General features: G+C 40.2%; 2 protein-coding genes across 2 annotated transcripts; both read left to right on the plus strand.

Annotated features, from left to right (window-relative positions):
- Positions 1 to 326: 326 nt before the first annotated feature.
- TMEM139 (transmembrane protein 139) lies at positions 327 to 2,410 on the plus strand (the record flags this gene model as incomplete). The annotated part of the gene is made up of 2 exons (XM_081996898.1): positions 327 to 574; positions 2,002 to 2,410. 2 exons carry the CDS (start codon positions 327 to 329, stop codon positions 2,408 to 2,410), a joined length of 657 nt encoding a protein of 218 aa, XP_081853024.1.
- A 3,403-nt stretch (positions 2,411 to 5,813) lies between these two features.
- Positions 5,814 to 24,503, plus strand: CASP2 (caspase 2; the record flags this gene model as incomplete). Its single annotated transcript, XM_082002031.1, has 10 exons — positions 5,814 to 5,963; positions 11,985 to 12,152; positions 13,855 to 13,930; positions 15,386 to 15,480; positions 17,135 to 17,311; positions 18,536 to 18,664; positions 19,147 to 19,237; positions 23,409 to 23,558; positions 23,647 to 23,756; positions 24,369 to 24,503. The coding sequence occupies 10 exons, from the start codon at positions 5,814 to 5,816 to the stop codon at positions 24,501 to 24,503; spliced, it is 1,281 nt and encodes a 426-aa protein (XP_081858157.1).
- Positions 24,504 to 24,972: the final 469 nt, after the last annotated feature.

Genomic DNA, 24,972 nt, shown 5'->3' on the forward strand with positions numbered 1-24,972 from the left:
TATTTATGCATTTTATGTCTTGCAACTGTGTGTCCAAGCATTCCCATTATTCAATATCCATTCACATAGGAAATTTTAGTACATTTACATTGGCATGAATTTATGCACAGATTTCCCAGATTTATTACGTATGTGCATAGCTGCATGTTCTCATGATGGCAGGTACTTGTATGGCATGTATGTATATTCTTATTCTGATCACGACACTGATAATGTGTTTGTATGCTTATGTTTCATGCTGAATAAACTATTCCATCTTCCACAGATGTCTGTTCCCTTAACTGCTCATCTCTTCTCAACTGTCTGCTACCACCATCCATACTACCATGTGGTTAGAGACGCACTGGAAGAACATCCGCCAAGCCTTGTTGCTTCTTTTCACTGCTGCTCTTCTCATTGGGGTCACCATGCTGGCCATTTCATCTAACATCAATCCAGTAGGCTATTTCTTCCTAGGGTTAGGGGGAGTGTGCCTGGTCGGTTATTTGCTGACTGTGTTTGTTGACTGTTACCTGAGGAATCAGCACCGACATGACACAAATGAGACACATACAAGCAGACAAAGCCAAGCAGGGTAAGCAGCAACCTGGTTATTTCTCTTACTTTAACCCTCCTCAGATATGGCCATTTTACATGTTGTTTTGCTGCCCTTCTCCTAGGATACCAAACACAGACTCCATTCCAGAAGACGAAAGTTCTTTTTAGGTTGTTTTCCTTCATTCTTCAGGTGGAGGTTGCAAATGTCTGTGCAATGCATGTCCTGTATCTTGTCCAATATATATTTTCCTCCCTCAAGGAAGTGATCCACTAACAATTTCCAAGGTTAAACAGATCGCGGCCCAGTTTTATTTTACTTTGAGTAATTGAGTCTTGCCAAACAATGAGTCAGACAAGGAAAAAGAAAAAATGCTGAAGCGATACTGAATCTTAGCTGGGTTTAGCTCTATAAACCTTATCTCCAGAGCAACTGTTCCTAGGCAAACTTCTAAAAAGGAACCTGTAACTGTGTATGTTTCCAGTCTTAAAAATCCAACTTGACACTAATAAGCCCTGATTTTGAGAGGCTCCGAATACTCCCACACCTTTTTGGCTTCATGTATCTTTGCAGGTTTCCAGCATCACCTAATTTAACCCCAATTTGCCTACTGCACCTGAAGAGTTTAATTTTACTTGTATCTTTGCTTCCTTGTCTGTGTAATGCAGATAATCATTATCCACATCCTTAAATGACTTGACATTCTGAAATACAGGGTGGTGTGGTAGGGTAAAAATGTTATGACATGTTTATTTTTAGAAAAAGTACATAAAAAGAAGTCTATATTGGGTTTTGCTAGCTTGGGGGCATACTAGAAGAAAATTAATGTCTATTTATTTAAAAATATGACCTAAAAGGAAAATGTTTCTAAACTAACATTTTTCTCTGCAGACATACTTTTTAACACAGAATAGTTAGTCCTTGTTAATGAAAATACCTAATTTTCTCCACTTCTTAAAAATAGATGAACATTGAGCTCATGTATTAAAAAAGCAAAGTCCTGTTTTATTCTGAGAAATAATTAGTAGTTAGTAAGTCTTAGTAATACATTTTAACTGCTAGGAGATTTTAAATGAGGGGCATCATTCTTACGTGTTCCTTCCAAATTGAGATAATCTACGATTCTATGATTAAGCTAAGCCTAGGACACTGAAACCCAGTGTGAGGATTTTAAGTTATTCTGGGGAGTTTGGGAAAACGGTCACATGAGCCATTCTCTAGACTAGGAAGCAAGACATTAAGTTGTTAGCTGCACAAGTGAGTTGATCCAGTGGCAGAATATCACACACAATAATTGCACATGAGAAATCCTATCTCAGTCCCATCTATTGATCGGAGCATGGTCCCTGTACTACATTATTCAGTCCCTATTATACGGTCCCTATACTACATATATACCACCTGCCTCAGCATAAACTAAGCGGTAAAACAATGAGAGTAACTGCCATTCCTCTCTTTGTGCATAGGGTGAATGCGGCCTATGATGCGCCCACCTATGAGGAGGTGATGACTATGTCAGTTCCAGCAATATGGACGATTGCATCCAATCCAGGCTTAGTGCCATCACCACTGAATGAGCCTCCTCCTTACAATGTAGTTATTGAATCATCTGCCCAAGAAGAGATTATGGTGGAGGCTCTGGGGGTGTCAGTGGCATCAGACACAAGGTGCACCTCTGAGACACACACAGGCTCTAGGATGCAGTTGCAGCTGGTGCTGCCACCAAGACTGCAGCGGTTTGTTTCAGACATCCATGAAGTGAAAGGTATTGAAGACAGGTCTGAGCCACTGGAGCCACTCACTCCGCCACCTGCTTATGAGAGTGCCATCAATGATGAGGTCTTTGAAGATGCTTTTCAGCCCTCCATATTATGATTAATTTCACCTTCTATGAATGCAAAACCAAACCCTCACCCCAATACAGGGTGCTCCTGGAGGTAAAGGGAAAGAGCTGAGATTTTTCACACCCAAAACTGTAAAGTTTTGTTTTGTAAAAAAGTTTGTCTCACCATTCTTCGAACCAGAACTGAACTACAGACACAGCTTCCGATCTCACTAGAATCTTTTTGCACAAAATATAAATCAATCTAATACCACAATGCTTTGTCTTGGCAGATATGTAAAAGCATTGTGAGGAAAGTTTTGTTATATACAGCAACAATTCTCAAACTGGAGATACAACTTTATGGGGGAGGAGAGTGAATCATGAAAACAGACAAGGTTGCCAAAGGACCTCTGAAGAAGGACTGTAGGATGCAGCCAGGGGAAGCTGCCTCAGAAAGGGGAGGAACAGAAACAGCACTAAGTAGATTCTGCTGGTGCATTACAAACAGCAGTATTACTGAGAGCTGTGCAATCATCAGCCACCCTAAAATCCCTACTGAGAGACTGAGGCTGCAGTTCTCCGAGCTGCTGCTTTGCAGCAACACAAATTTATGGTCTACGCTGTTTGTTGCTACACCTCTGCTGCACTTGCTCCATGTCTTCAGCTGTGCTGCACCGGAGGATGACTGAGGGGAGGGTGGCTGTCTTCATCCGGAAGCTGGCACCACCCAATACATGTCACTTGCAGTTGAAAAGCTGACGGCAAGCACAGCACCATGAAATTACTTCTGTTGTTCACAAGGTTCTTATCCCACACAGCCTCCAGGTGGTGGACAAGAGGGAGATAGTACAGTTTTTCTCCTGTAAGAGAGGCCGGCCGTGGGATACATACACATATACATACCCTCTGCCTGGACTACCAGTCTTCGCAGCTCTACAGGAGGGTGTATTTCTCTGCTCTACTACAGCCCCAAACAGACCACTTGAGATACTTTATTGTCATCATGGCATTTGCACAGAAAGGTCAACGCTCCTCCAGTTCCCCGTAACAATGTGGTGTATGGAGGCTTCTCTCTGGACTCTGGAAAGGGCCAGTCTGTCTGCTGAGGCCATGGCTACAGCAGAGTGCACCTGAAAATAGCAGTCCACACCCACACATGGTCTTCAAGATGGCTCTAGGTTGGAGACAGGTTCTAGCACTCACTGATTAGTGATGCTGTGCGGGCTTTTAAAACGGGTGAGTTAAACTGATGGGCTCTGCAGCATTAAAGTGGGCTGCAATATGAAAAGAGATATTCATGTCTGGTGAGTCTCCATATAATAAAAAAAAAAGAATATGGTGGTCTGAATCTCCTATGAAGGACAGCAGCAATCATCACAGCTTTGTCTAGTATGACAGCATCATGTTTAATTCATATGAGGAAACATCAAACCATAGGCTAGAACCAAATAAAATGTTTCTTATTGTTTGATTCTTTATAGTTTAAAAAAAAGAGACTTTTAATGTTGTTTATAAATAAATGGGACTACACTAAAAATAGCCGGTGGCATCATTAGTTTTTCATCCCAAAAGAAACACTCCACAAAGCATGCTTTTGCTTGTATTATGGATATTTGATAATCTTGGCTTAGAAAAAGGAGTTCGATTTCTGAATCTACAGCTGAATCACTTTAATATCAATAATGATGAAATAGCTATGATACCTCTAGCATAAAAGTATTATGAGAGACAAATTTGCTGATTGAGGCAATGTGATTTTTTTCTTCATCTTCAATCATTTCTTGCATGTCCCTCCTGTAGCCGCAAAGACAAAAGAACACACCACAATAAAAAGCAGCGCAGGTGAACCACACAGGAATAGAAATTTAGGGTCTAAGCTGGGTAACCCAGGACCTTTCTGAGTGCACCAAAATGCCAGGAGTTGGGAAGAAATTCAGGAGACCAGCACACATAAAAACCATCCAAAACAAAGACAAAAAAATGCCACCAGCTATGATCACTAGGGTTTTGTCTTCATCATCTGTAAGGGTTATTCAAGCATTCGGAGTGTTAAGTTTTAGCATGTGAAACTCCTGTGCACCAAGGAACAACGTGGTGACTTGGGAGACAGCACCAGAGCTCATCAAAACCTTCCTGTTCTTGCTGGGAATCTCTGCCACCCCACAGACAAAACTCAAAGGTTCCGATTATCTGTGGGTGTTGGTCTCTTCTCCCAAGTAGCAAGCAATAGGACAAGAGAAAATGGCCTCAAGTTGCGCCAGGGGAGGTTTACATTGGATATTAGGAAAAATTTCTTCACCAAAAGGGTTATCAAGCATTGGAACAGGCTGCCCAGGGAAGTGGTGGAGTCACCATCCTTGGAACTATTTAAAAGACGTATGGATGTGGCGCCTAGAAACATGGTTTAGTGGTGGACTTGGCCGTGTTAGGTTTACGGCTGGACTTGACGATCCCAAGGGTCTTTTCCAACCTAAATGATTCTATGATTCTAACTATCAGAAGCTTTACATGACAGGAGCTGTAAATTTGCTTCTGGTAAAAGGATGTGCACTTGCTTTTCCCTTCGTATTTCACATGCATGCCCTGTGCGCTCCTTTTCTTCCAATTACTTAATGTTATTTGAGCCGTTTTTTGATTTCAGCTCAATTCAGCTGAAATGTATGTCAACAAAACATATGTAACAAAAAACTCTGAAAATAAAAATTCCCAGAGCCGGTATGTCTGCAAGGAAAGCTGCGTAGCTGTTAATTCTACCTGCACGCAGAATCCTCCCCGTTACCCTGATGTGCAAGACTACAAGTCCCTCTGCCAGCACGCTGGCCCGTACGCCTCCACACTGCCCCCCCGCCGGCCCGCGCACCGCGGGGCCCCGGACAGGCCGGGGCGGGGCCGGCACGCGCTAACAGGCCACGGGAGAAGCCCCGCCCCCCGCGGCCGAGCCGGGGAAGGAAAAGACGCGAAACTTCTTCCGTGCCGCGAGCCCTTTGGGAAGGCGGGGCTGCGCATGCGCACAACGGTGACGGCTTGACGCTTGCTTTGTTTAGCTTTCGGAAAGGGAGGGGCTATGTGGCACAAGCTCCCGCCTGGGCCACGTGACTGGAGGAAGCGGGTCTCGCGGCTTGACTCGTTGGGGCCGCCGGGAGGGAAGGCGAGCGTGTGCGCGGCGGAGCGAGAGGCGAGTGGCGGGATTTGGTACCGGCAGAACGTACAGCGCTTTGCGCTGGACTGTGGCCTGCCGCCGCCTGGCCTCTACGGCCTCGGGAGTCGGGAGTGGCGTGGAGCGGAGCGTGCCCTTCCCCGCCGATCGCCGGTGGCGCAGGCGGTAGAGGCCTCTTCCGCCCGTTGTGAGGCGGTGGCTGCCTGCGGAGATTGTCGTCTTCTTCCAGAAAGCTGGGAGGGGTAAGGGTAGTTCTTGCCGCTGAGTTTGGCTTTGGTCTCCCCTCTCCTGCCAGGATGCTGGTTGCGTGCGGCATGCAGCGATGTCACCAGGAAGCGCTAAAGAAGAACCGGGTGATGCTGGCAAAACAGCTAGTTTTAAAGGAATTGATGGAGCATATGATAGAGAAAGACATCATCACCATGGAGATGATGGAAATGATACAGGTATGCAGGTTATACTCGACTGCACAGTGAACTTTATTTCTAATTAAGCGCAGTGTCGTTCTTGGCAGTGGCAGCACGGTAGAACTCATCAGTGTGTTGTCTACATATTCTAATGTGATTATGTCTGGAGAACGTGCAAAGCAGTGTGGGATTTGCTTGCAGCACGGAGGAGGACTATAAGCTGCTTTTGTAAGCTGAGATTTACTAAATAGTTGGCTTGCATGCTGGTGTGTAGTTGTGGCAGGCTGCACTTCATGAGTCAGGTTGTATCTTCCAGTCCTTTGTTGTCATGTTGTGCCTCTTTTTTTTTTTTTTTGGTCCATTTGTAAAAGTAGGACTAATACCTATTTCCAAAAGAATACTGTGAAAGTAAGTGAATTAATATATTATAAACCAGGTTGTTGTGGCACTTGTGCATGTTGCACTTAAAGAATTTGTATTTCCTATGTGTTTTGGTAAATTGCATGAAGAAACTTACATGATCCAAGACTTGCTCTCAGATGGCAAATGCAGTTCATGGGCTTTTGCTACTTATCCTGAGCAGTGGGTGCTGTGAAGGGAAGTAATTGGAAGTAGGTTGGGATTATTCCCAGAGTTATAGTGATGCACTGAAGACTGTGTAGGATGCAGATACACTTCTTCAAAGAGAAAGCAAACTGGAACGGAAATTACTAAAGATGCACATCAAGTGCATCTCAAGACTCAAGTAAGCAGTTGAGGGGCTTTTTAGTCCCTTAGTAAGGTTGATGGTACTGTCATAAGAACAGATGCTGAGAAACAGAATTATGAGCTATTTGCTGGGCACAAGTGCAGGAAGTATAAACCTGAGACTGGTAAGGTTTTTGAAAGAAACAAGGAAATAACTTCCTGATGAATTTTGACTCGTGTCAAAGATAATGGCCCTCATGGGACCTGTCAAGGATACTTGTACTAAGTTGTGGGAGATGCAGGCAGTCTTACTTGAAATAGCTCCAATCCCTAGTGAAGGAGGACAATGATACAGGAAGACAGTGAAGGAGGACAATGATACAGGAAGACAGTGAAAGTCAGAGAATTAATCAAGAACTGATTGTACTGATTTTGTCTGGGATAGAGTTAATTTCTTGATAGTAGCTAGTATGGGCCTATGTTTTGGATTTGTAATGGAAACAGGATAACACAGGGATGTTTTAGTTATTGCTGAGCAGTGCTTACACAGAGTCAAGGCCTCTGCTGCTTCTTACACCACCCCACCAGCAAGTAGCCTAGGGATGCACAAGAAGTTGGGAAGGGACACGGCTGTGATAGCTGACCCCAGCTGACCACAGGGATATTCCATACCATATGACATCATACTCAGTGTATAAAGCTGGGGGAGAAAGAAGGAAGAGGGGGACGTTTGGAGTTACAGCATTTGTCTTCCCAGTTAACTGTTATGTGTGATGCAGCCCTCCTTTCCTGGAGATGGCTGAACATCTGCCTGCTGATGGCATGCAGTGAATCAATTCCTTCATTTTGTTTTGCTTCTGCGTGCAGATTTTGCTTCACTTGTTAAACCATCTTTATCTCATCCCGTGAGTTTTCTCACTTTTGCCTTTCTGGTTGTCCCTGCCATTTTGCTGGGGAGGGAGTGACTGAGTGGTTTGTGTGATGCTTAGCAGCCCACCGGGGTTAAACAACCCTGCTGAAGTATGCGTGCTTAGTAGGGATGTTCAATTGCTGGCCTGCAGCCACTGAAGGGGTGAGGGAGGGGAAGCAAAAAAAAAAAAAAAAAAAGCCCTCTCAAAGGTAGGATAATGCCAGAGAAAATCATCTTTTTGGGGAAAATGCTGCTGTAGTTAACTTTTAAACTGAGATGGAAGGGAAGAAGGCTAAGGGAATCTTCCCTTCCAGGTGTAATTGGGTAAAAGGAGATGCAACAATGCTTAGTAATGGATTATCAGTAATGAGAAAGGTGTTATGATGGGTAAGTCCAGTAAATAATAATGGCTTGGTGGAAAAAGTGTGCCAAATACAACATATACACATAACTAAGAGCTTAAATGTATGTAAATAGCAATAGCAACCTGAGCAAGAGAACAAAGTGACTTGAACTACTGTTGCAGGGTATAAATCTGGAAATTGCAGCAAAAATTGAAATATGTCAGGGATAGGAGGAAAGCATTCACAACTGCAACAATAGTACTGCAAAATATACATTGCATTAGAAGGATTGAAGTGAATGTTTGCAGGATAGTACTAATCATAACAGTGCTACAGATAAACAAAAAGTAATGTTTATTAAAAAAACAACAGTTGAGTAAAAGCCACTTTGTGTTACCTTTCATTTTTCTATAGGAGGTCTGTGAATTTGTAATAGTCTTCCAATTTCTGGCTCAATTGTGAACAAAGGTCTTAGGAGTGCTGTTAGGTAGCCTATTCTTGAAAATGTATTGTGACGCTAATCATCAAGTAGAAATAGGAAGAGACTAATGCCACTGTGTCTGATAGAGCATAGAGTTTCCTGGATATTGTGGTTCTATGTACCCCCCTGCTCCCTCAAAAAGTCAGGAAATCAAGAAGATCTAGATAAATGGTTATATTTTAAACAATCTTGTCTTAAAAACACAACAATTATACTGGTCCTGATAGTTTGATTTAAACTGAACAGAAGAATAAACAAACTGGTTATGGAAATAGGGCACTATTACAAATTAACTTTTATAGTCCACTTTTGTAACCTAAGGAACGTGAAATAAACCAAGGTACTCAGGGAGATGAAGGAAGGATGAAATTTCTTCAAGTGTGAGGTGCTAAACCAGTATTGAACCTTTACCACAAGTTAAGAAAAAGGTGGGAGGGGGAGAATGTTGCAGGAGAGACACTGAAGACAAAGGTGGTTGAGCTGGATGGAGAGCTCACAAGGAATATGAAGAATAAATAGAGAGTCTACAGATGTTCACCGGAGAAGAATTAATAAATAGGAGCAGCATGCTTTGATGTCCAAAACGGGAGGAGAGAGTAGGAACTGACAGGAATTGATTTAAATTGGGTCATTCAGAAAGATACTAAACAACTCCAGTTTTTTTTCAATTACATACACTTTTAAGAAAGAATAAAGAAAAAATTTGTGTTTACAGTGTAGCGAAGATGATGTAAATATAATTATCTTGATGAAGGCCCAGAAGAGAGGGATTTCAAACACAGAGCAAAAATGATGGTGGAAATAAAGTGGGACAGTGGAAACAGCTGTTTTTATGATGAAGTCCAAAATACACTTCATTAATGTCTTGTTGTCAGAGCATCAGATGTTCTTCCAGAGCTCTGGGATGGGCCTTCAAAATTGCAGATATGATAGCAAGAGTTTTCTCTTGTTTTTTAAATGAGTTGAATACTCTGTACTGTAATTTAAGACTATCAGATCATGTAGAGATTAAAATGCTTTGTGTTGCTCACTAGACAGTAATGAAGGGATCACTGGCTTTGACAAAGAGATTAGAATGTTTGTCAAGTATACATGCTCTCTCCACAGATGCTATGTGTATATTCAGGCTCAATAAGAAGACTAATACTATGGGATTTTGATAGGAATTCAGAGTTTATTGTGCATCCAGTTCATGTTACGCAGGTTATCAAACTCATCTGTGAGGGAACAAAAATAAATTAAGGATTTATTAGAAAATAAAATGAAAGAAGTCTGTCTTATGAAAGTTTTATTTCTGAATGTTTGCTCAACATTATTTTGTATAACCTAGGTGTGGTGTTGATGTGGATGTCAAGGAGGGGGTACAGCACTTTGGGTATTTAAGGAAGCATTAAGGAAGAAGTCTGCCAAAAGCTGACTACTGTACATACAAACTGCTGAATATGAACATTATGGAAATTTTTTAAATTTTCAATAAAACTTAAGATCCATTTCTTGAAGTCAGCTTGTGTTCTTAATTATGATTTATGGCTTAGAGTCATAGACTATGAAGACATACCAAGTGAAGAAGATTAATGATCCTAAGCTTGTCATAAAAAGCTGCAGGCCTACTAGAAAGGAAGAAACAATTAATAGGTACTTTAGAATATCATCTGTCAATTTACTTTATTAGGTAGAATAAAATTCATTGGGCTTACAGCACAATACAAGTATATGGAGCTGGTTATCTTCTACAGACAAATGGAGAAGTGTTACCAGGAGGAAGGGGCAAGCATTGTCGTACTTCTGGAAAGGCACAGGTGAGATGACTGTATACACTTCTAGTCAGCAGTGCTCTGAAAGTTGAGGTTTCTGTGGGAATAGGAAAGGGTACTTGCATTGTCAAGGGGAAGAGGACATTTTTGAGGAGGCTGAAAGTGGCTTGTTTACTGTAGCAAATGGAGACCAATTTATAGGAAGAAGTTTGATAATAAGGAAAAGGCTAGGAGAACACTGAAGTCAAGGGACATTGTTGATACAAAAATAAATGCAATTAGTTAGTCATGAATGAACATAGCTCTGAAATTTCAGAATAGGTTCATAAGCATTGGGTCAACAAGATTTTGCAATATCCTGTCGTGGTTTAACCCCAGCCGGCAATTAAGCACCACGCAACCACTCGCTCTCTCCCCCACAGTGGGATGGGGGAGAGAATCAGAAGAGTAAAAGTGAGGAAACTCATGGTTTGAGATAAAGACAGTTTAATAGGTAAAGCAAAAGCCGCACACACAAGCAGAGCAAAACAAGGAATTCATTCACTACTCCCCATGGGCAGGCAGGTGTTCAGCCATCTCCAGGAAAAGAGTGCTCCATCACACATAATGGTTTCTTGGGAAGACAGACGCCATAACTCCAAACGTCCCTCCACCTTTTCCTCCTTCTTCACCCCAGCTTTGTATACTGAGCATGACATCATATGGTATGGAATATCTCTTTGGCCAGCCTGGGTCAGCTGGCCTGGCTGTGTCCCCTTACAGCTTCCTGTGCACCCTCAGCCTTCTTGCTAGCAGCTGGACTGTCCTTGACTATGTAGCAACAACTCAAAACATCAGCACATTATCAACATTTTCTAATCCCAAATCCAAAACACAGTCTCATATTAGCTTCTATGAAGAAAATTAACTATCCTGGCTGAAACCAGGACACCTTCCAAACAATGTTATGGGACAAAAGCCAAACTACTTTTAACACCAAGCTTGGTAAATTTTATGAAAGAAACCAGATGATGTCAATTCTTCTGTAGCAGAGGATTTACACATGTGACTCAAGGTTTTTTTTTCTGATTTTCCTGTGATTGCAAATGTAGTGTTAGGCTTTGATTTTGTGTAACTCACCAACCATTTCTTATCATCCACCAAAAGAAGAAATCTTGGGTCTAAGTGGTCATTCCAAAAATATAGGATGAATGCCATGAAATTGATAAAATTTATTTTTGATACCAAATATTTTAGTATATGATATTTTGGTGTGTTTTAGATTTCACAGGGAAGGCTATTACTGTATAAATTACACAGTTTGTTGGCAAGTGTCTTGTTAATATTCTAACAATTAGAACTTCCTGGGATTGTTTTACAGATACATAAATTTATTTTTTTGTTTTTACTTTTTCTTATATACTACTATATATTGCTTCACTGGTCTAAATGTTGCAGCCTGTACCTATGTAATATCTTTTTTTAATTGACTGCATAAAATAAGTATTTTATGTAGCACTTTCTGAGGGATTTGCATTATTGGTGCATGAGACCATAAACCATCAGGCAGCAGTGAAAACGTATTCTGGACTTCAAATATTCAGTGAGGGGAAATAGATACTATTCCAACAGTAACTGGAAGTAAAAGTTTAGAGAGAAGAGGGTGTATTACTGTGTGTGGTAATGTATGAATTGTTGGCTTGCTGTGTTGTCATACGCTCTCCCCCTTCCGCTAATAACTGGGAGTGAAATCAACTAGGGAAAGCTATAAAAATGTATCTAGCACAGCTAAGCACAATGATGACATATTTACATGAAAGAAAAAGTTCAGTTTTTCTGAAGCTTCATTCAAAAGTTGGAGTCTCACTTTGAATGTAGATTTTGGTTTTTTTTCTCCGGATCTAGGCCAAGTCTGGGAGCTTCAGCCAAAATGTGGAGTTCCTCAATTTGCTACCCAAGAGAGGTCCTAATGCCTTCTCAGCCTTCTGTGAAGCTCTACGAGAAACCAAACAGCAGCATCTGGAGGCAATGATCTTGAACACAATATCCAGTCTGAGCCATGGGATTGCAAGGGTATAATAGTTTAAAAAAAATAAAATGGATGCACTGCATTTCAGATTGGGTTTGGGCACAAGTGGTCTTTTACAAATGGAAAAAAAGTTGTTTACAAGGGACAGCATGGGTTTTCGTTGCAAATTGAAACTTGTAGTAGCCTTAGTAAAAGCAGAGGGGAAGAAATTTGGGAAAAAGACAATTTTCACACAGAATCACAGGATGGTAGAGGTTGGAAGGTACCTCTGGAGGTAATCTCGTCCAACTCCCATTGCTCAAAGCAGGGTCACCTTGAGCAGGTTGCCCAGGACTACATCCATATGGCTTCTGAATATCTCCAAGGATGGAGACTCCACAACCTCCTCTGGTGCTTGGACACCCTCACAGTAAAAAAGTGTTTCCTGGTATTCAGAGGGAGCCTCTTGCATTTCAGTTTGTGCCCATTGCCTCTTGTTCTGTCACTGGGCACCACTGAAAAGAGGCTGACTCCATCCTCTTTGCACCCTCTCTTCAGTTGATTATGTACACTGATAAGATGCCCCTGAGCCTTTTCCAGGCTGAACAGTCGCAGGTCTCTCAGCCTTTCCTCGTATGTAAGGTGCCCCAGTCTGTCATCTTTGTGACCTGCTGTTGGACTCTCTCCGGTATGTCCATACCTCCCTTGTACAGAGGAGCCCAGAGCTGGACACAGGACTCTAGGTGCAGCCTTGCCAGAGCTAGTAGAGGGGAAGGATTATCTACCTTCATCTGATCTGCTGGCAACATTCCTCTTAATGCTGCCTAGGATACCATTAGGCTTGTTTGTGACAAGGGCACATTGCTGGCTCATGTTCAACTTGGTGTCCACCAAGTCTCCCAGGACCTTTTCTGCAAAGCTGCTTTCTAGCTGGTGGCCCCCAGCATATACTGGTGCATGGGGTTGTTCCTCAGGTGCAGAACTTTGCAGGTTTCTTTGTTGAACTGCACAAGGTTCCTGGATGTTCTTACATCCAGCATGTTCTTAATTGATGTGTCATCAGGAACCCAAAAGATGCAAAGAAAATATTTTCTCTGAAATCTTTTTAATTTAGTGTTCAATGATTCTCTGAGTAGAAAGCTACTGAAAGCTTTGTCAGTTGAGAGAGGGACTCTATTTTGTTATTTTTATTTTCACCTTTTTACTGTCTGCAGTGGTCAGCATTGGACTAAAGGAAGAATTTAATAAAGATTCAATATTCTCAGTGCGTTGACAAGCATGGAATCTCACAGTAAACATTTTATATGAAAGAAGGAAGACCTGATATTTTTGAGCAGGCATGTTCCCTTATTAAAAATGTAGGATTTATTAGACTACACTTTCTGGGTTTTTTGTTTTCAATTGTGCTTTACTGTACAAACAACGAAATCTTGAAAGCAAACAAAAAGATGAGAATCACTGGACAAATCAAGTTTTGGCAAAAATGGAGAGGATATGACCACACTGTAGGGTTTACAAACTGGGGATTTGAGTAGAAGTAGAGATGTGCAAAGAAGGGAAGGAATTTTGCATTGAGAGAAAATGCTGCTGCTATCTTGTCATGATATTTCGTTTGGATGTGAACCATATTACTAGTTTTTAAGTCACACGTACATGTATGTAAACATATGCATCTTTGTTCCATGATACCTACAGGCGTGTACTGTAGAGAAGAAAAATAGCTGTTTTATGCTACTCTCTCTCATGGATTTATTGGATGTCTTGTAGCTTGAACACTGTTATGGGTCAAATCTTCCATTTCCTGCCAGTGAATCATGTAATTCAAAGAAACTGCGCTGGACTGGTGAGTCACACACGACTTTGTGAATACTTGATTGGATATCTGGTTGGTTGCTTCTAATTTCTTAATACTCTATTAATTCAGTTCTAGAAATTAGCTTGCTACCACTTTGCTCATCCCAGGAACACGAACTTGACAGTGAACTGACTATATTGTGATCAGATGCAGGAGGCAGAATTAGGCTAGAAAATGAAAGTGAAATAGCATGTTGGAAGAGAGAACCCAATCAGTTTCTAGTCAGCTTCATTTATTCTTACAGGAGATGTTGTTGCTTAAACAGTACTTGTCAGTAAAACTTGAGATTTTTCAAAGATTTTCTTCTTTGTTTAAGATTTGTAGTAGACTTTAATTCAACTAGAGCTGTGAAAAGATTCTGATCTGGGGCAGTGTTCCTTAACATAGACTTTCTTCTTAGCAAATAAGTTTAAGTGCAAGGCCTTATATATGTTATATGGGCCCAACATAGATTTCTGTAGCTTCTGTCAAGTGCAGCAAGTCAGCTTTCTTTAGCAAGCATTTGTGACTTCCATCAGGGAACTAGTTGCTGGAATGAATCTCCTTGATAGTTTTCGTGTTGCCTCTGGTAATGCCTGTAGTACTTATCTTCCCTAACCACAGGTTTAACTGTCTGCTGGTTACTAGGAGCTCTCTCTGGTGTTAAAGAATATTTTTTTTTAATTATAGATAAAAATAGATTAAAAGCCTTAAAATAGATTTTTAAGGGGTTTTTTTATTTAGGTGCAAAGGTTATAGAGTTGGGTTGTTGGTTTTTTTTAGAGCATATGTTCCTCCAACCAGGAGAGCCATGTCTCAGAATGCCAAAAAAGGATTTTAAAGGAGATCATGAATGTCATTAGCTCTGTTTCTTCAGGATAGGGTTTGTCTGTAAATGGCAAATGGTTGATTATCATTCCCCTCATTTGCTCTTATCCAGAAGAAAGGGTTGTTCAGAGACAGGTAAACAAAACAGGGCATTTCACAAGTTAAAAACATGTAGTTTGGTCACTTATGCAGGTGTTCAGCAAAAAATAAAAAATAATTGTATCCAGTGAGCATGGGAGGCCTTTTATGAAAGGAAAAACACTATTCTAATTGAATATTTCTAGCAGTGGATTGTCAGCCTAACTGTGAAAGGAATAACTTAGGGCACAAAATGACAGAAAGCACACACTCTCTAACTTTAGATGAGAATTCTGTCTTCATACTGTGTACTAGACAAAAAGTTGCCAATTAAAATTATAAAAAAATAATTATACCATTCCAGTACTTTTGTTCTTTCTGCTCTGTTTCATTGTGTGTCTGTAGTCCCTGATCAAGGGAAAATTTTTAGAGGTATGAATAGTATAATAGAGGAATATGCCCAAGACCACATACTTCAGAATTTGCAAGTTACTACCTTAAGGCAGAGGTTTTCTAGTTGGAATTTTTTATTGTTATTGATATGTTTGTTTTGCACAGAACCAATGGAACATTCCTTGGATAATGGAGATGGTCCCCCACTTCCTCCAGTGAAGTATTGCACTCCTGAATTTTATCATGATCATCAGCACTTGGTAAGTAGTTGACAGATAAAATCTCCTAAGATGTGAAAGATGTGACGTGTCTGGATATATCAGCTGAACACGTGCTACTTAAAACTGAGTCGAAACACATGCTTCATTGGGATACAGATCAGTGTTGTGCTATTTGTGTAACTGAAAGATGTTACCAGCCATGTTTGATTCGAGGTAGTTCCAATTTACAGGTGTCAAGAAATTCTGAGAAGTTCTGTAGCTCTGTACAAATCTCTGCCTCTGATTTTTGTTCATTAAGAGCTTTGTGAAATGCCTTCTGTTCTGTTGCTCTGTGTAAGCTGTCAGTATTATTGCCTCATATTTATTTGTCTGCATCCTCATCTTCTGTATGATGGCACGCTCTGCAAATGACTAAGATACTAGAACTGTGTTTGAACTAGTAGTCACAGTCTTGGCTGTTTTAATTGCCAACTTGTACCCAGAAGAGTCTCTCCTTAGGCTCAAGAACCAGATCAGGATTCTGTACAGGGTAGAACAACTTGCCCAGAGAGATGGTAGGTGCCCCATCTGTGGAAACATTCAAGGTCAGGTTGGACAGGGCTCTGAGCAACCTGATGTACTTGAAGATGTCCCTGTTCATGGCAGGAGGGTTGGACTAGATGACCTCCAAAGGTCCCTTCCAGCCCAAACCATTCTATGAGTCAATGAATTTCTATTCCTCTGCAGCGTTAGAAGTTATGTAGGTAGTCTAATTACTTCTTGTTTATTCTGTTTGTAAAGCGTAGGTTGTGGTGGGATAAGCTTAATGAAAAAAAAAAAATTTCTTGTAATGGGACAGACACTTTACTAGGATTACACAATGTGCTAACACTTAACACTTCTGTCACAGGCCCTGACCGCAAAACAGATATTTTTTTTAACTATCTACTGGGGAAACCTAATTAGGCAGCGTCAGTGTGAGCTTGCCTTGCCTCCTTTTACATTTGCTTCTGGATACACCCTTTTTGATATGCTCCTTTGGTATTAAATTTCACTTCCAATTTACAGGAGTGTTAGTAACTGATTTACTACTGATTTGTTGTGGAGTGAAAGGGAACTTATTTTGAAGAGACTCCTCTCAAATTAGTTCTTTCCCTGTTAACCTTTTTTGCCAGCCACATAACTTTCAGGATCAGTGACTGACAGTCCCTTGCTATTAAAATTACACTCACATGCTATTTTACATCTCTCTCTGCTCCCAACAGCAAGTAAGAAATCTTAACTAAGTTTTACATAATGTTGTCCTAAAGCCTTTGATGAGAATGACAGAAATATGTGGGGCTTGTGCTGGGTGAGGGTGGGGAAAGGGAAGAAAGTTAGCAAGACCTAATTCACAGTTTGAAATGTATAAGCTGTGTTTCTTTTAAAACGAGAAATAAGGCAAGCTAGTATAACATTTTAATAATAGTGTTGTAGGATCATCAGTTATGGAGACTTGCAAATACAATTGTCTTTGGGACCCTTTGCAATACAAACATTTATTTTATTTATTAAAAAAACTTCAAAAATTTGATCTCTACTGTTTTTTTTGCCTTTTCAATTCAGAAGTCTTGCATATCATATCAAGCTGGTATATAGGGATTGATGTTCTACTCTAACACTCTATTGTTTCCTTGCGTAGCCTAAACTTACCGATTTTAAATCTTCTTCTTAGGCATATAAACTGATATCAGAGCCCCGAGGCTTAGCACTTATTCTCAGCAATGTCCATTTCAGCAGTGAGAAGGACTTGGAGTATCGTGCAGGGGGAGATGTGGACTGTACTTCCCTGGAGATGCTTTTCAAGCATCTTGGGTATCAAGTGACTGTGTTTCATGATCAAACTGCACAGGTAAGGGGGATGGATCCCAGTACTTCACAACCAATATGGATGAGAGTTTGTAACTGTTACATAAACATCTTAAGAGGTTTCCTTTGGTATAACTAAGCTTGAGCAGGAAGATGTGAATGGTCACTTAAATAGAAAATAAAACTAAATGGGATGATGTCTGCTAGCATACTGACAAATATGAAGAAGCTTGGAAGGCAAAGGACTTTAGGATGGAAAGTAGGTTCACAAAGGACCACAAGAGGTACTATTCTAGTCTTGACCGCTTGTAGTGCAAGGGGCAAGAATTTCTAGACCACACCTGACATATGTGTTAAAACTACAAATTAATAAAGTCTCCACTTTATGTAGACTTTTCCAGTGATCTGCTATCCTGAAAGTTAAACTTTACGAATATTTGACCTAACCTTTGCAAGTGTAAGTGATGTTTTCATGTCCTTTCACTGATGGACTCGATTGCCATCCTATTTATTAGTCTTCCAGTACCTATGCAGTTAAGTTTCACTCTTTCAGTTGTTGCTTTGCTAAAGTGGCTCTGCTTCACTTAAGAAAATTGGCAATGTTCCATGATTAACTGAATCAAGCCACGATCTTTCTGTAGGAGTGCAATTGCTGCATTCTCCAGCCTCATTTGTTCTTATTCCTTGTAGATCCCTATGAAACCAAGTGGTACAGAACCTGTTAAAGAGTGTTTTATTCAAGGCAGCTTTTGCAACATTATAATAAGACTTTTGCACTTGCCATGTTGCCAGAGTTCCTGAAGTTTTCCACTTTAAATTGTTATTGTGTTTTGATTGCTAGTGTTCAAATGCCTGAAGTACTAGACTATGTATCTATTAAGTGGCTCCAATACCCCAGCCAGACTCAAGTGTCAATGTAAAACCTCTATAAGATATCAGTTGATTTCTCCTGTGTTGAATCCACATGTGCCACTTCAAATATTTGCTGCATCCCCCTGTTGGCCATATAGAAATGTAGATGTTCTAAGTGATTTCCACTTCATAATGTTATACTTAGGACTGAATATTACATAAAAGAACAAGAGCATTTTGCTGATTTTTTTTATGGAACACATGTCTTTTGTCCTGTGAATTTGATGTACTTAAGGTTTATTTCATAACAGGAGGACCATTTGTGTTCTTCCTGTACCTTTATGTTTTTCCCTGTACATTGACCCACTTTCCCTGTGCAAGTCTGGAAAGTTGGGGTTTTTTTCCTCTCTTCCAGGAGATGCAGAATGCATTGGAGAGATTCTCTAAGCTGCCAGATCATCAGGATGTGGATTCCTGTATTGTAGCTTTACTTTCCCATGGTGTGGAGGGTGGGGTTTATGGCAGTGATGGCAAACTACTACAGGTATATTCCTGTATCCTGATGTAATGTGTTGTTGTAGGTTATATCTTGGAAAGTAACAATTGAAAGAGGGGGGAAAAAAAAGGTTAAAAAAAAAAGGAGAGAACGAGAAGGTGAAGTGATGGGAGACTGAGGATTTACATATTTCTAAAAAGGAAAAAATTAGTGCTTGTGGGAAGAAAAGGACAGGGGTCTGTCTGAGAGGTCTATAAGATAAAAAAAGGCATAGAAGTACGGCAGGTAGGAGAAGTTATTTCATATTCTCTTTTTGTACAAGTGCTAGGTAGAGTGAATGAACTCAAACTAGTAGGAGCTGGGGGAGGCGGGGGGAAGAGATGTGTTTGTCACACTGTTAGTTTGGAGATAAAAGAGAAAATACCAAGATTTAATAGATGTAATAACCAAAATACAGGGAAGCAAAGTGGGACTGGGTTTGGCTCACAGAAGTCTACAATGAAGAGTATTTACCTTCTTTCTTCTCACAGTTGCAGGAGGCTTTCCGGCTCTTTGATAATGCAAACTGTCCAAATCTCCAGAATAAGCCCAAAATGTTCTTTATTCAGGCCTGCCGGGGAGGTGAGTGCCCAAATACTAAAAGCCATGTATTTCACATGCCATTAGGGCTCACTTTACACACATACACACCCTCCCATTCAACTTGCTGTCAACTCTCCTCTTTGCTTCTCTCAGGTGTAAGTGGGACCCATATTCACCTCCCTCTGCCCTGCTGCTGCCACTGCATCTGTTACTCTGTAAGTGTCTTTTGCTCTGCATGAGGTGTGTGCATTGACTTGCAGACCCCAGAGCACCTTAGTGATAAAAAATTCATATCATATCCCACTCATATATTGAAGGGATTAAAGTCTCCAGTTTTCACTCCATCTAGGCTTTTCCAGTGATCTGCTATCCTAAAAGTTAAACTTGGCAAATATTTGACCTAGCCTTTGCAAGTGTAAGTAATGTTACTCTTGCTATGCCTGCAGTAGGGGGAGTGGGGCATATGATGCATCAAATTGCAGCACCCAAGAAGAGTGGTACACTAGCACGGGGTCTTGTCTGAGGTCCTGTCTTTCTCTTGATCCCAGATGTGCTGTGTCTCTGGTGATGGTGTCTCTTGAGCTATCAGGCTCCAAGTAGTCATCTTTTTTATTGTTTTTTTTTTTCCTTTAACTCTATCCTGCTTTCAACCTCCAAATGACCTTTCCTTATACCCTTTTCCACATAGTATTGTGGTTACAGAATTCTTTTCTTGATTCTCCTAGACTTGTTCTTTTTCCACTCTTACTTTTTTTTTAAATCTGCTAATCATTTTGCCCCCTGTTGTAACTAAACACATGTCTGTAACTACCTTTCAGATCTGCTAGTGACCAAATTTTTCCCTAAAGTATTTGGACTTTTTGAGATAGCTGTGAAACTGCAGATACTCTAAAGAGAAGTTCTGTTCTTAGAAAGCTTTGTTTTTTCCCTTGTGATAGAGTTTTTCTAGAGTGTATGCTTTTTCCCCCTTCTTTTCCCTTGTTCCTTGCAATTGTCTCCCTTCTTTTTCACTTTTAGCTGAGCTTTATAGTTTGTCCTCTAGCCAAGAGAATGTTTCCTTCACCTGTTACCTACTCATGTTTAATCACAATGCAGAGAAAAACCTATAGTCTACATGGTATTTTGGGTATTAAAAATATTTGATCCTTTAAGCATTTGGAAATACTGTAGCGTGCATGTTTAAAATACAAATTGAATGTGATTGCTTTCCTTATGTTATTGAACCTTTAGATACTCTTGAACAATGTGCATATGCAGACTCATAACAGTGTGGAAATAAGTGTAATAAGACAGAAGTGGCAGCTGACCTAATTAGGTAACTAAGTTTATTTGACTGTAATGTTACCATAATGGGTCTGTTCACATTGTCACCGAAATCGGGAATAAACCTCGTAACACCAATGTAGTGTTAAAAGGCAGGCATTCTTTATTCACGGCGCCGGGAACACGGGGGATAGCTCCTCCTAAATCGTGTTCGCTCGATCAGTTCAAAAATCAAACATTTATAGGCAAGATTAATACATATTCATCAAGTGTCCATACAATGATTAGTTAAGTATTCCTCGCCTACCATGTAAATGACCACGCATGCTCAGTATAATTTCTTGGGATTTTACTTCCTTAATCTTTTGAGTCGGAGGGTTTCTTGAGTGGGTGGTCTCTGAGTCGGTGGTCGCGATCTCCCCCTGCCGGAATTACCTTTCCCTCTAAGTTCATTTAAACTTGGCAACACTAAATACATCTTCACGGGCTATCGGTCCAATATGCAATCATTCACCCCACAGCCCTTTGTTTTAAGACAGGACTATAGAATGAATAATTACCCACCCACCGGACCGTAGAACTGACCAAGGTGTTCCTTCTTTCTGACTATTTGTTATTAGAACAAAACATAATACCATGATCACAAAGTTACACTTAACTCCTTGATAATTAAATCAAGATGGGAAAGGTTAGGTGGGTTCTCGAGCAGCATTGCTGGTGCATCATGTTCTTATAGTTACAACTTGCTACAAATTCACAAACCTATTTTCTAACCCTATTTTATTTTAATTCCCTACCACCTTGGTTACAACATCAACAAAAGAGGCTTGGCCTTCCTATTCCCAAAAAGATTTCAGTTAAGAAAGGTATGCAAAATGCTGTAGAATACTGGAATACTGAAAACCAGAAATGCTGGAATACTGCAATAGGCAAAGGATTGAGACTTGAGCAACTGAAAGGGAAAAATCTCTAATTAAAAAAAAAAGCACAAAATTGCCTTTTTTTTAAACCTCTCTTTTAAACCTTGATTAATAATTGGAGGGGAAAGCCAGTTACAAAGTAATTGAGCTGTCAACAAAAATGTGTACTTTTTCATGTTAGCATTCAAAGGTTAGACTAGGAAATACAATTTTTTGGAAAAAAAGCAGCATTTGAAAGACTGTATAAATAGTGTGGACAACTTTAGATTAGTAATCAGTCTCTCTATGCCATGCAAGTTAGTTAGAACCAGTTGAAACAAAATGAGAAATACACAGGTTATTCTTCTTCCCTAAGTTTATGTAATAGGCCTTATCTGTCTTCTGTTAATGAAACATTAAAAATGTAGATAAAGAAGAGTTGGTACAGTCTACTTAATTTCTCAAGGGCCTTTGGCAGGAATCTACTAAAAGAATTGGAGGTAGTCCACCTACAGTCATGGGTCAAAAACTGGTGGCAACAGCAAGCAATGGGAAAAGACAAATAGTCAGATTTCACTGTGGCATAAAATGAGACTTTGAAGCCGCTTAACATCTGTGTTTAATATAGTAGTTGACCCAGAAAAGTGAAGAACTATGGTAAATAATGACAAATAGGTAGTTAGCAGTTATTTAAATCAATTGGGAAAACAGTGATCTGGGAGCTTCAGTAAAATTTAAACAGACTGGATTGATTTGGGTGGCAGTTATTGGTGATATAAATTAGAGGTTAAGTATACAGAGGAATAATCTGATAGGGTTAGTGCTTTACACTTTCAGTTACATTGGTAAGTCGATTGGAATGGTCTTTGAAGACAAATGCATGAGGAAGACATCTAATTCTGAAGCTTTATTCAAAATGGTTTTGACTTATATATTATGGGATGATGACAGTGTGAATAATATAGCTTGACTGTAAAATTACTTGAGTCATATCTGAAATAACATAGTGTGAACAGTACACTAAATTTTTAAGAAGACACAGAACTAAAAGGATTTGGAGAAGTGTGATAAAAGACATGAAAAAAGTGTGGTTAAAAATGGAAAAATTCGCATTGCTACCTTAAAGAGATGATGAAGGAACTTGATGGAAGTAATCAGGAAGTTTTGAGCTATGGAGCCTTAATTATAGGCTATATCTAGCCTGCCAAACAATCACACCCCTCCCACTGCAGCTTTCATTTTGGAGGAAAAGAACAATGTTGCTGACTTAAGAACTGACCATTTCCTGTGCATAATTATGAGATGCCACTGCCTGTAAAAAAGTTAGAAATCCAAATACATTTCTTAGGCACGACCTGGCAACAAAAACTTAGAGCCATCTGTAAGTTCTATAAGTTTGGGGTCAAATTATTTTGCCTTTTACTATTGTACAATTTACACTTTTGATTGAATCAAGTGATATTATAGTCAGGATTTAGAACTAGGTGAGATATTTGGTCCATTTTTTTGATGTCTTGGAGGTAGACGTTAGCAACTAAAATTATAGCTCTCATCTGAGTTCTGCAATAAGTAGGTGGTTAGCATTGCAAACCGGACAACATTTTTGGACACTTCTATGGTAGGTAAAAGTGGAAAATAGAAACTTTTAGAGCTAGGCATCAAATCCTTCCATGCATGGTGAAGAAATATCAGAAACTTATTTGCTTTCCCATTATCCCATGATCTGCATAGGAGGGGGTGGGGGGAGGCAGGAATCAGTCAGCATGTGGACTAACAGTCCTGTTAGGTTGAGCAGGTTCAGCACTTGTTGGTATTTATCTGCATTAGTTTGTGCAGAAGAACTTTTAGATGAGTTTTAAAAACAGATGAAAAAGCTTGAAGTTTCTGCTTGAAGTTCATGCAAAAGCTTTCTGCTTGACAGCAGTTCTGGCATTGGTGACCAGAGCCCAAAACTAAGGAAGTACAGGAAAACTACAGGTAATTCAGGATTTTTTTTTTTTTTTTTTTTTTTTTTTTTTCTCTTCTCTGATCCTCCTCCCACCCTCCAGACGAGACAGACCGGGGAGTGGATCAAAGAGATGGGAAAGAATGGTCAAATTCTCCAGGTTGTGAGGAAAGTGATGCAAACAAGGAAGAAAATCTCAAGCTGCGTCTGCCTACATGCTCTGATATGATCTGTGGATATGCTTGTCTGAAAGGTACTGAGGAGAGGCTCTAATTGTTAGGGCAGAAGGAGTTTTTACGTGTTTGTGTTCCTCAGAAACTTCATACACACTTTATTCTCAGGCACTGCGGCCATGCGAAACACCAAGCGTGGATCCTGGTATATCGAGGCTCTCACCTCTGTGTTTGCAGAGGACTCCCGAGACACTCATGTGGCTGACATGTTGGTGAAGGTGAGCTGGAGTGTCTTCCCTCTCCCACACTTACCTGATTTCTGAAGAGCCTTTCAGTGCTTCAAATTGCTAGGATTAATCTACCATTAAAGCAATTGTTCTTGCCTTGTTTCTAGCAAAATTATTAGTTCTTTCCCCGTATGCGTATATATATATTTATAGACAGTCCCACAGCAGTTTAACAAAAGTAAAAATGCTGTTTCTTTGACTCCATCCATTTCATTTGTGTGATTGCATGGTGACCTTATGAGAAGAATTAGTCTGGCTTGCCAAGAATTACTTTTCTTCTATAGAAATTGCTTTTTTTCAGGTGGATTCCTTCCCTGACCTGGCTCACCACATAGCTGCACAAGTGCTTGCACTTGCATAAGGGAAAGATTAAGAAAAGGGGAGAAGAGGGAATGAAGACAGAAGTGTGACCACAGCAACTTGAGCTGCTGTGAAACTGCACCCTAGTTCTTTATCCTTCTAATAATCTAGAAAGACAATACATAGGGGGCTGCTTAATAAGTTAAACAGAATAATCTATGAGTACAGAAAGCAATGACATTTTTCTTACTTCTGTTTTCTTAATCCTTCTAGTCATTTTGGTTTTTTCAATCTCACATCTAGGTGAATAGGCAAATCAAGCAACGAGAAGGTTATGCCCCAGGCACAGAATTTCACCGCTGCAAGGAAATGTCAGAATATTGTAGCACGCTCTGTCGGGACCTTTACCTGTTTCCTGGCTATCTACCAGGAAAATAACCCTGCCGGCTCTGTTGGAAAAGAGATCCTGCCAAAGCTGAACTTTGAGGATGGATGGCTGTGTTTTCATTCTTACGGGCTGTGACATCATAAGTGCAAGCAAGGAATACTTGTTTGTATCTGGCCACTCCAATTCTTGATGTCTTCTTCTAAAATAATCTGGCAACACTCTTTGTAGTCTGATTCAGTTCAGGGTTTAAAATTCTAATATTCTGTCTTATTCCATATGTACAGAAATTGATGGAAAGAAGATCGGCACTGGAACTGGGAAGAAATGGGAACATCCTTTGGAAGGATACGTAAGGGCATTTGTAAGCAAAGTGAATGTGAAAAGGGAAACAGACTATTCAGACAATTTTTTTTTTAAAGTTAAGCCTTTCTGAAAGGAAAATTATTCATGAAATGCTGCTTATCTTATGCTTGTATTTTAAAATTTTTAAATACTTTCTGACTGGTTCTTCGTACAGTC

Source organism: Phaethon aethereus (genome assembly GCF_964289735.1).
Source record: "Phaethon aethereus genome assembly, chromosome: 1".
NCBI lineage: Eukaryota > Metazoa > Chordata > Aves > Phaethontiformes > Phaethontidae > Phaethon > Phaethon aethereus.